The sequence below is a fragment of the Saccostrea cucullata genome, unplaced genomic scaffold (assembly GCF_032062105.1).
Source record: "Saccostrea cucullata isolate Sc308-1 unplaced genomic scaffold, CSIRO_AGI_Scuc_v1 ctg367, whole genome shotgun sequence".
Lineage (NCBI taxonomy): Eukaryota > Metazoa > Mollusca > Bivalvia > Ostreida > Ostreidae > Saccostrea > Saccostrea cuccullata.
Genome location: NW_026923056.1, coordinates 20,003 through 32,429, shown reverse-complemented (window position 1 = coordinate 32,429; position 12,427 = coordinate 20,003). Strand labels below are relative to the sequence as shown.

The following is a 12,427-nucleotide window of genomic DNA, read 5'->3' as shown; positions in this document are numbered from 1 at the left end:
CTGTGTTCTATAGGAACTGGAACAGGAGAGAGTGTCCCTAATGGAAGAAGTGACGGCCAACAAGAGGAAGATGCAGGAGCTGGAAGATAACCTGCTGTACCGCCTGACATCCACCCAGGGGTCACTGGTGGAGGACGAATCTCTGATCGAGGTGCTGCAGGTCACCAAGGCCACCGCCGAGGACGTCAGCGAGAAACTGAAGGTCGCCGCCGAAACCGAGATTAAAATCAACTCCGCTCGTGAGGAATTCAGGCCAGGTAAAGATATCACTGGGAAATTTAGGGAAAAGGTTTTATTTGAATTTTAAGATTGTTTATCCTTTCATTTTTCTATTAAATTTCTTAGGAATGTGTTGCATGGTGGATATTCTATTAATGTCTTTCATTTTCTGTCCCTTTCAGTATCAAACAGAGGAAGTATCGTGTACTTTGTTATTGTTGAGATGAGCTTGGTCAACATCATGTACCAGACTTCCTTGAAACAGTTCCTGGAACTTTTCGACCTGTCTATGGCTAATTCCCAGAAATCCCCCATCACCAGCAAGCGTATCAATAACATCATCGAGTACTTGACCTATGAAGTATTCAAATACACAGCCCGAGGTCTGTATGAGGTAGACAAGTTCTTATACACCACTCTCCTGACTTGTAAGATTGAGTTGAATGGTGGCAGGATCCGTATGGAGGAATTCCAGACCTTCATCAAAGGAGGTGCCGCATTGGATTTAAACGCAGTGGAGCCCAAACCCAAGAAATGGATCTCAGATATCACCTGGCTTAACTTGGTAGAGCTCAGTAAACTAGGACAGTTTAGCCAGATCTGTGGTCAAGTGGCTAGGAATGATAAGGTAGGGAGACGTTCTAATTAGGAACAGTGTTACTATATCATGCAGAGATTTTACATGCATAAGTTAATTTTAGAGTTTCAGCTTTCTTTGTAATTAATTAAGCTGATTGTCATTTTAAGCTCAACTGGGCTAAGATGAGAGTGAAATTTTCTAATCAAAATTTCTGCATACTAATCAGTGAAGCTAGGGATGGGGTTAGACGAGGGGTCAACATTTTTCTTTGAGAAAAAAAGGGGGAGGGATATTTTTTTAATTCAAAATAAAAAACAGCAGGACAAGACGCAGTCAACATTTTTCTTTGAGTAAAAAGGGGGGATTTTTTTTTAATTCTTTTTTAATTTTTTAGTCTTGTGGTCTTCTTTAGAAAATTTATAGATGGGTAATTTAAGTTACCTGTATGATATTTCATTCAATAGGCCTGGAAGAACTGGTTTGATGACGATGCTCCAGAAGAGTGCACTATTCCAGATGGCTACTCCACAACTCTGGATACATTCCGTAAGCTGCTCCTGATCCGATCCTGGTGCCCAGACAGAACAGTGCCCATGGCTAAAACTTACATTGCTGAGGCTATGGGTCCCAGGGTAGGTGTCTGTGATGTCTTCTTAAGAGTTTACATTTTAAAGCACAAGTAAATTATTTCAAATCTCTATGTAATTTTAATAGGATAGGAAAGTTCCAGTTGGAATACTGTGATTTAGTCAGCATTTTGCGAAAAAAAAACCCCACATGAGTCAGTAAGGAAAATTTAAACTAATGATTTAATTTCATGTTTCCAGTTTGCAGAGAGCGTCATTTTGAACTTGGAGGAAATGTGGAAGGAATCTAACATCAGGACCCCCATGGTTTGCTTCCTGTCCATGGGATCTGACCCGACAGAGAACATCATGGGTCTGGCCAAGAAGAAGAACATCAAATGTGGCTATATCTCCATGGGTCAAGGTCAGGAGGTGCACGCCCGCCGCCTCATCTCCGCCTCCATGCAGGATGGGTCCTGGGTCCTGCTACAGAACTGTCACTTGGGTCTGGACTTCATGGACGAATGTCTAGATACAGTCAGTCCATATATTTTTCTTTCACAGCGTTTGTTAATTTTCATTATGTTAATGTACAGACCACTTTCTTTTAGAGATCATAAATTACAGTTTAAAATTTCTTTAAGAATCTCAACTCTTTTCATGTAGCTCAATGCAGCCAACCCTATGATTTATAAGTGCAAAAAAGTCTTAATGAGTGCAGATATTTTGAGAGAAAAATCATTTGTTGAATGGTTTAGAACTAACATATTCTTTGTCACTTTAGGTCATCACAGCTGAAAATGTAAATGAAAACTTCCGTATTTGGATGACAACTGAGGAACACAAGAAGTTCCCAATCAACCTGCTGCAGAGCTCTATCAAGTTCACCAATGAACCTCCACAGGGCGTCAAAGCCGGTCTGAAGAGGACATACGCTCTCATTACTCAGGTTTGTTATCATGTGGCTTTTTAGATAGAACCATTTTTTTACAAGCAAAGTTGCACAAATCTTTTTTTTTCAATATTTTACACACAAGCCTAGAGCATCTTTTGAAGCTTGAAATTGGTTTTAGGCTAAAAGAGTTGATAAGATGACCTTTTTTCTCAGAGAAAGTAGTAATATTCTTCAATAAATTCACTATACCTGTAAAATTGATGAAAATCTTTAATATTGATGTCATTGTTGTACAGGAACAACTGGAATACACAAACCTGCCGCAGTGGAAGCCAATGTTGTACGGCGTGGCCTTCCTTCACACAACAGTACAGGAGAGGAGGAAGTTCGGACCCATCGGATGGAACATCCCCTACGAGTTTAACCAGGCCGACTTCACCTCCACTGTACAGTTCATACAAAACCATCTGGACGACATCGATCCAAAGAAGGTCAGTCAGTCAAGTACAAGTAGTGCTGTGATATTAATTATTGACTGTAATTCTTTATCTGAGCATTTTCTTTCAAATTTATCTGATTAATTGGTGTAAATAAAATGAGGATTGAAGGCAATCAAATTTATATACTGTATATTTGTCTTGTATTGAGTATATTCAAGAAGACCTTTTAATATTTTTCTTGCTTCTATGTCTGTTGTACAGGGTGTGTCTTGGAACACTGTTAGATACATGGCAGGAGAGGTACAGTACGGAGGTCGTGTCACAGACGACTATGACAAGCGACTTTTGAACACCTACTGTAAAGTGTGGTTCAGTGAGGCCATGTTCTCTGACAGCTTCCAGTTCTACACTGGATACAAGATCCCCAAATGTAAGAACCTGGATGAATACAGAACGTACATAGAGACTCTGCCGCTAAGAGACTCCCCAGAATGCTTCGGTCTGCACTCCAATGCTGACATCACGTAAGTGTTTTTAGGGAAATGATACCTCTCTGTTCTCTCTTAATCTACACTGAGATATAAATAAGCTATGTTAGATGCTGATTTCATATGATTGTTAGTTTTTGTGTTGCTGTGACCAAATTTATCACTGGTATTGCAATTTTGAATTCTCAGTAAAAGAGAAAGTGCTGCACAAAGAGGGCACACACTAATGGAATGTTGAATTCTTTAGATACCAGACTAACACAGCAAACACCATGCTTGCCAACATTGTGGACATTCAGCCTAAGGATGCCGGCGGTGGTGGTGGTGAGACCAGGGAGACTGTGGTGTACAGACTGGCAGACGACATGTTGGAGAAACTGCCACAGGACTATATTCCTCATGAGGTATGCTGACTGTAATATATAGATATTTAAGGATTTAAATGAAAGGAGAACATGCTAGCTGATCTGTTATACGAGTAGGAGTAGAGGAATATTATCATTTCACTCAGAAAAATTGATTCCATGACTGAGTTTGAAGAATAAAAAAACCAAGTAACTGCAGCTCTACTTATACAAGTAGTTAAAATATTTTCAGAAAAAACTTAATGAAGCATAATTGTTATCTTAGAATATTAATTGTTATCTTAGAATATTTTTAAAAATTGGGTAAAATGAAATACATGTGTATGTTTCCTTAACAGGTGAAAGAGAGACTGAAGAAAATGGGCCAGCTTCAGCCAATCAACATCTTCCTTCGCCAAGAGATTGACAGAATGCAGAAGGTCATCACTTTAGTCCGTAACACACTACTGGACCTAAAACTGGCCATTGATGGAACCATCATCATGAGTGAGAACCTTCGCGATGCTCTAGACAACATGTTTGATGCCCGTGTCCCCACGAACTGGAAGAAGATCTCCTGGGAGTCTGCCACTCTCGGTTTCTGGTTCACGGACTTACTGGACCGTAACCAGCAGTTCTCCACCTGGTTGTTTGAGGGCCGTCCAACGTCGTTCTGGATGACTGGGTTCTTCAATCCACAGGTAGGGATGTCACTGTATAACTGCTAAACAATGAAAGTAAAAGTTTGTAGGCTTGTATTCTGTCAGTATATTTTTTTTAAGAGTTAAATGGTTAAATTTAAATTGTGTTTCTTCTTTGGTGTAGGGTTTCCTGACAGCCATGAGGCAGGAGATCACCAGAGCTCACAAGGGCTGGGCTTTAGATGCTGTAGTCCTGGACAATGACATCACTAGAATGATGAAGGAGGACATCCATAGCCCTCCTAATGAAGGTCAGTCTCACTCAATTATACTATATTTTAATTGTGATGTAGGTCATGGAGAGAGTATAAAAGTATACATGTATATTTGCTCTCCTGTTCAAATGGTGATATAGATTTCAACTTGACAACTGACCTAGATTCTTTTTAATGTATAGATATTTTCTATGTACAGGTAAACTTTGTTATCTCGACATCGACGGGACAGTCGGAAAATGTTGAGATATCCGAGGTGTCGAGATATCAGAGTTGAGACTCGACGTCCTTAATTTTTAATACTTCATACTAAAACCATAGACATGAACAGACGTACCTACAGGTACCTACATGTCTTCAATTAGACTGTAGCTCGTTTGTTTCAGTTATCCTTCTATATTTATTAGAAAATCTAAGAAGTTATTCACAAATGTTATTTATGAAATGCTTTCTTTTTTATCGAAATCTTATCATTTTACTAAAAACCGTTTTCCATCCAGCATTCGATCCGCGTGTCACTAGCTCTGTTAGAACAGGATACGAAATGCGCTCTATAAACTCCAAACTGGAACGGTACAAAGTCAACTTCCGAGATACGAAAAAAAAAATAATGCATATAATTTTTAATTTATTTCATTTCACTTCTTTTTTATTTCATAATCATTCATCAGTAATTTTCATTTTATTTTCAATGCAAAATTTAATTGGAATTGCGCATTTAACAACATATGCAGCCATATTACAGCTGATGCAATAATCGTGCATGCCGTAGATTTGATTGATTCCTGTTGAATTTTGACCCCAATATTTAAGTTAAATTGAATTCAGTGTGTATATTCATTGTTATTCGGTTACTTTTTTAAATAAAATGTTTAAGTTTTGTTTGATTTCGACATAAAAAACCGTTTTACATTTACGCAGAATCGAGAAGATTTATCAATGATATTACCCAAGCTGAACATTAAACATTTTAATTAACGTATTAGAGACGCCGAGGGGGCTTGGGATTCCTCTACAAACACATTTCTACAGAGTATTATGTAGTCAAAACATGGGTGTGAAAGGTGTGAATTTCTGCCGACGTCGAGATACACGGAGTCGCCCGTGCGTGACGAGCGACCAACTGACAAACAATTAGGTTAAGTAGAGCAGAAAATTGCCCCAATGTCGACATATACCAGGTAAATTTTGCTCTTGGGACTGTGAAATACATCGAGATAAGCGGGGTAGTCGACATTACCGAGGTCGACATATCCGAGTTTTTGCAAATCATTTATATAGTAAAAAATGCCGGGACCGCGGACAGACGTCGACATATCCCAGGTTGTCGACATATCCGATGTCGAGATACCGAAGTTTACCTGTAATTTATTAGAAAGAAATTTTTCAAATATGAAATCTAAAATTTTCCTTGTCAATTTAGGTACCCGGTATTAAATTTATTAATATTTGAAATCCTACATTTAATTTCAGCAGTAAATTTTGAATTTAACTATTATGCTGTTTGTCAATACAGGTGTGTATATTTTTGGATTGTACCTGGATGGTGCCGGATGGGACCGCAGAAACTGCCGTCTGGTTGAGCCCACCCCTAAGGTTCTGTACACATTACTACCCGTCGCCCACGTCTTCGCTGTAAATGTTGACAAACCGGGCAAGACCACCAATCTGTACGAGTGCCCAGTGTACAAGAAGCCCAGGCGTACAGACTTGACCTACATCTTCCCACTAGCACTGAAGACCAACAAGAATCCAGACCACTGGATCTTGCGTGGAGTTGCTCTGTTGTGCGACATCAAATAAACTGCAGTCGGACTATTGCTAAATCTTACCTTGCGAGTCTATGTTTTTTCTGTGTGGAGTTTTGCCATTTCTGACTTTATGAGATGTGTTTGAGTGACAATATAATTTGGGCATAATAACAAAAGCTGTGCAAGTTTCCATTTTTTTTCGTACAAGAACAAAACAAATGTGATAAACCAATTAATTTCCATCTTGTGTGTTTTGTATACAGTCTGATATTTTTTATGAATTCCGTCCAATTATTCTTTTAACCAGAACAGTATTTTTTGGTATTTATTTATTTTCTTTGAGTGTTCTATTTTTGTATCCTTCCCTCTTCATTTTCCACTACAATATCTTAATGCAAAAACTATACAAATAAACACAATTTTGTCTTTTCAATGAGTATACATATTTATATTTTGTTTATTTATTTACTCCATTTGTTGTTATACATGCACGAAAATTGTTGTTTTTTTGTTACATGTTTACATGATATAAAAATATGCTAAATTTTGTGTTGATTTGAAACAATAAAATATAACATTTACCAAGGTTTTTATTTAATTTTATCAGATTATTGCAAAATACATGACAGGAGTGAGGACAAATTTGTATACTGTAGACTAGCTCCGAGATTTACATATAGAGTCGAACCTGAATTGTTTTCTTGAACTCAATCGGACTGAGAAAAAACTTCAAGATATCTGAGGATTCCAGATATCAAGGGTATAAAATAAAGAATAAATGCTTGGGACTTCCAAACCATTCCGACGTATCCATTATTTGAGATATCGATATCAGTGTTTGAATTAACGATGTTCATCTGTATGAGGATGATTTGAAAAGGCCTCCTAGTCAACTGCTTGAACTCGTTCATAATAATGACACTGCTTAATATATGATATTTTTTATATTATACTTTCATGTAAATTACTTGAATCTGATTCGTTGAGAAACATTTGTTAAAAAACACTATTACCTGCTGAATAATGAAGCAACGCCCTCCTGCGTAGCAACAGTCAACATTGTTTGACGACGGGTGGTATTCCAAAAAATAGCAACTGAGCAGAATTTATGCGCGCACGGTTCACTGTTATATGTATTTGTATAAAACATTCAGTATAATATAATAAATATTGCATGTAGTTGAGTGTAACATTAAAAATTTTCACCCCTCGAAAACCATTGCGCCTCGGTTGACAATGGTTTTCTTAGGGTGAAAATTTTCAATGTTACACTCAACTACATGCAATATTTATATAATGCCCCTGGATCCCAAGATCCCTGGGGGTATACCGGTTTTGTCCTGTCTGTCTGTATGTTGTCATTATTTACCTAGCCTATAACTATTGAGTGGGTGGGGCTATGGCTTTGATATTTCACATGTGTTTTCCTTGTGACAATACCTTTCCATGGGTACCACCAAATTTGACCTCTTGACCTTGGAGTTTGACCTACTTTTACAAAAAAGATACACTTTAACCTTGGCCATAACTTTTGAACAATTGGAGCTAGGGCTTTCATCCATCACATGTGTACCGGTATTCATGGTAACAAGACCTTTCAGCTGGTATAAGAAATTTTGACTGAAGAGTTTGACCCACTTTTAAAAAACTTCAACCTTGATCATAACTTTTGAACAGTTAGAAATAGGACTTTCATATTTCACAGGTATATTCTTCGTATCGAGACCTTCCTTTGGGTACTAACACTTTTGACCTTGACGTTTGGAGTTTGACATGCATTGAGAGAATTCAACCCTCGCCATAAGCTGCCATATGGGGGCATTAGTGTTTCACAAACACATCTTGTTATTACATTACATATGATTTAGTCAAAGTTTAATAAAAATTCATACACTATTTTTTTAGGAAAGTTATAGACTAATATAAATGGATTGATGCAAGCCACACAGCCCATTCTCATGTTCAGCTAGTTTCATGATGTCAAGAATGTGTATTTTGGAATATTTTTTATATATTTGTGGATACAAGTCATTTTTTTCATTATTCCTCGCTGCTTAGATTGTGCAGTAATTGAATAATTTTGAAAATTCAAATTTACAATATACCTGATCATTGTTAACACAATCCAATAAATTAATGCCATGTCATGAATATAAGGATGTCCTTTATTCATCAAATAACACAGGTAACTCAGGTGTGAAAAATGACCATCTAATTGCCCATTTGTGAGTTATCGTTTTTAGGAATGACATACAGGCTTCAAGTTTTTTAATTCTTTTAGTTTCTTCAATATTTTTTAGAAGAATTTCCTTGCCTCAATGTACTGGTGAGCGATGTAGCCCACAAGCCTCTTGTTTTCCTTAACGTGTGTTCAGGGATAATGAAAATACCAGAAATTGATGAGAGCTGCTTTACAGGAACATATTTTATGTTTAGTTAATAATAATAGGTTTGATGAAAATAACCATTTTAATCAATCATTTAAAAACTTGAAATCCTAACCCACCCCCCAAAAAAATTAAATTCATAAAACATTATGCAAACTACTTTGAATTGAATTTTCAAAACTAAACTATAAACTATTTTCATTTGTATATGTAATAATGAATATTTTAGTTATTTTTATCAACCCCTATATAATTAAGCCCCAAATTTCTCAACAGTTTGAAGCATTTCACTGTAGTTTTCTCACCTGTGTAGACATACATCTTACAAATCGTGTTACTCAGTCATGATGGAATTGTCAAATTTTACACAGTTTGCCTGAGCCAGGAGAGAAGTATCATAAATCTACAAGTCAATGCATTATTTACAAAGCAGGAAATGCACATAAAACTAGTGCTAATTGTAACGGGGACCGTTACAGATGTTCCCCAAATGCTCCCCAACTCCCTTTTTGGTGCCATATTCCCTGTAAGCTTCATTAAATAAGACAGACTCTGTGCATTTTTGCTTTTAACAACGTTTTCCCAAAAGGATACCAGTTATATTCAAATTTTTGCATTGCACCCCAGCGCATGTGAATGCATGTGAGTTATGACCATATCATCTTGTCTACACTATCTATATATTTTAATATACTATATATTAAAGCATTCCGTCCAAAAGTAATAAACATCACTCATTCAAGTGTATTTTTAATTATACTCGTTCTAAATGCACGCACGTGCGTGCACGTGATTGATGACCATACCTTCTTGTAGGAGTCCCTTACATCGATCTATGTTCTAAATCCAATCCGGTTCGGTAGAAAAACAAGGGAGTTATAGCCATTTCAAGTTTCAGCCAATCAGATTGCAGCACACATGCATGTGCGTGATTTCATGATTTTTTTCTATACGATATTGTAGGTTATCCTAATGCATGACTATATTTTAAATTTCAAAGAATTTCGTCAAAAAACAAAGGATATATAGCCATTTAAAGTTTCAGCCAATCAGATTGCAGCACGCGCAAATGTGCATGCTTTTATGAAAATTCTTTTATATCATGCTGTAGATCTTCATAATGTAGCACTATGTTCAAAATTTCAAAGGATTATGACAAGAAACAAGAAAGATATTGAGACTTTAGTTTCAGCCAATCAGAGCGAAGCGCACGTTCATGCGCGTGAGATCTTGTATTTTGACCATGCTATCTTGTCTATACTTCTAATGTATCCTTACATTATGAGTTTCAAAAAATTTCATCAAAAAATAGAAAAGTTACGGCAATATCCATTATATTGGTCATTTCACGTGTTGCACGTGCACGCTCTTGCAAGCACGTGCGCGCAAAATGACCTTGATTCCGCAAATCTACATAACATGTCTACTGACCCTAAAAAGGTTTTACCTACATCGGACGAACAGTTTACAAGATCACTCCCGGACAAAAAAGTACCCAGGAAGAAGAAGAAGAAGAAAAATAATAATAACTAGAGCCGAGCTCGTTGCAAAGCAACGAGTAGGTCTTCCGTCCTGTTTTACCGGAAGTAACTTTCATTTAAAAAAATAAAGAGTAATGAAGTCAAAAAATGGTTTAATCCTCTAAATCTATGTTAATTATTGCAAAATTAAGCCATTTCTGGCTACTTCCGGTTTGACCGGAAGTGACGTCGACGGACGGAAAATTAAGATTTAAGCTTCCATTGACATATGGTATCCAAAAACCTGTCAAGAACAGCAAAAATATGCAATTTTTGACTACTTCCGGTTTGACCGGAAGTGACGTCGCCGGACGTTTTTTGACGACGCCATTAGATAAAGCTTGATATTTTGAACAACTTTGCTTCTTTGACGTATTACAAATTCTCAATACTTTTTGAGATATAAAGAAAAAACTTTTGGCCCCTCTAGGCCCTTATTGTTAGGGGCCAGCCCTTTTTTCGAGATATCATTTGAAAGATCTTGTAATTCTACACTTCTTTTGTTCTACATGTCTTAACAAAATATTTCTAGGTAAAAAGTTATCCTTGAAAAGGTGTCAAAATTTTTGAAATTCTTCATAGGACTATTTTCGCGCCATAGCGAGCGTCGGCGCTTCGTATTTCCGGAAGTTGTAATATACTCAATTCACTTCTCCAAAGGTTGCTCTATCATCACTGAAAATTTCATACTTCTATCTTCAACGGTTTTTGAGAACATTGCCGGACAATGTGACCCTCTAAAAATGACAAAATCGCGAAAATCTCCGAACCGGAAGTGACGTCATCAAAATAAAAAATTTTATTTCTAGATTTTTTGATGTTCTATCAGACCTGAAAGTTTCATGAAAATCCATCCAGCCGTTTCCGAGAACTCGCGTGCACAAAATCGGTAAGAAAAAAAATAATAATAAGAAAAATAGTGGAAAAGAAACCTAAGAAAAACAATAAGGTCTTCCGCTGAAGACGGAAGACCTTAACTAGAAAAGAAACTCGTTGCGAGCAACGAGAGGTCTTCCGTCCGATTCTGAAAAAAAAACCCCGCAAAATCGAGCTGAAAAAGTGATAAAACTTTTTATGGAAACAAAGGGGATTGAACCCGGGTCGCCAGAATGAAAATCCAAAGCGCTTACTATTATGCTATTAAGACCACAGCTCTAAATCAACTTGTATATACTTCTGAAACAGTACATCTGTCTTAGAATAATGAAAGGTGGGTTACTATTCAAAATTTAGCGCCAAACGCCTCAAGTGAATCTTCGCGCCTTTTCTTTGGAATGTCCCATTAAATAGGTGTGATAGCTTCAATGGAAATAAAAAAGAACGTTCTTATAGCTAAAGTTTCAAAGTAAAGAAATTGTTTGTAACACATTTACAAATTCTATGACATAAATAGATAAGTAACACTAAATCAATGAAACTGCTATAATTTTTTTACTTTTTTACTTTAAACATATTTTATTGAGTATAATTCAATCAGGATTGGGCAACAGGCAATGCCTATGTAAACCCTCTCCTTTATATATACTCCTTTTTTACTTTTTTAAATTCCTGTTTATCCCCATACTAAACTATCTCGATTAGTTAAACTTTCATGAAAAGGTTGAAATGTTTCGCCGAAAAACATGTGTCGCCCTAAGACGGTAAAGGAATCAGATACCATTTATGTTCAATAACTTAAATCATATCTTTGAGACAAGAATATTCATATAAACTCAATTCTTCAAAAAAATCTTTTTCTTATGTTTGTCTTTCCTATTAGTTTAATATGACTCAAGTGTGCATGAGCAAAACAGTGGATACGTTTAATACTTACTATATATACATCAATATTGTTTCTTAAAACTATTATTTGTAGCTATGATTTAAGATCTGTTTTTTCCGCAAAACAAATGATAGTAGGTATGTATTTCATTTGCACATTTAGTCTTTTCTTTTTCTACTTTGAGAACCAGCCGAAACCAATTATAGAAGACGTTTGAGACGACCATGGATTTAAACTTAGTTTGACACAGAATTGCAACGTAACTACATCGTGACAATCCCCGTATTCCTTTACATTTTATTTATCCTTATTTACTTTCGTTCAAGCAAACGCTTGGCTGCCTCTGAAAACCCCTATTGCGAAATGTCGGAGTTGACATAGACAGCCGCCATATTGGGCCCGCTTCAGATTTTTAAATGCTAATATCTAGAGTTTGGATTTATCAATATTCAAACAAATTATATAGTAAGCATTGTAAGAAAGGTCTCTATTAACATTCCAAAAATGAATGAAAAATATTGAAAAATAAAAAAGTTAGAAAATATGGACTTTTTAAATT

At 36.4% G+C, this 12,427-nt stretch overlaps 1 protein-coding gene across 2 annotated transcripts in view; it reads left to right on the top strand.

Moving 5' to 3' along the window:
- LOC134263042 (dynein axonemal heavy chain 5-like) overlaps positions 1-6,698 on the top strand; it is a 45,349-nt gene extending 38,651 nt beyond the window's left edge. For both annotated transcript variants that reach the window (XM_062745342.1, XM_062745341.1), the window contains 11 exons: positions 14-257; positions 402-847; positions 1,264-1,431; positions 1,627-1,902; positions 2,150-2,314; positions 2,557-2,751; positions 2,962-3,224; positions 3,436-3,592; positions 3,892-4,233; positions 4,358-4,484; positions 5,965-6,698. In XM_062745342.1, the coding sequence (XP_062601326.1) occupies positions 14-257; positions 402-847; positions 1,264-1,431; positions 1,627-1,902; positions 2,150-2,314; positions 2,557-2,751; positions 2,962-3,224; positions 3,436-3,592; positions 3,892-4,233; positions 4,358-4,484; positions 5,965-6,251 (2,670 nt within the window). In that variant the 3' untranslated portion in view covers positions 6,252-6,698. The remainder of the gene's footprint in view (positions 1-13; positions 258-401; positions 848-1,263; positions 1,432-1,626; positions 1,903-2,149; positions 2,315-2,556; positions 2,752-2,961; positions 3,225-3,435; positions 3,593-3,891; positions 4,234-4,357; positions 4,485-5,964) is intronic.
- Positions 6,699-12,427: the final 5,729 nt, after the last annotated feature.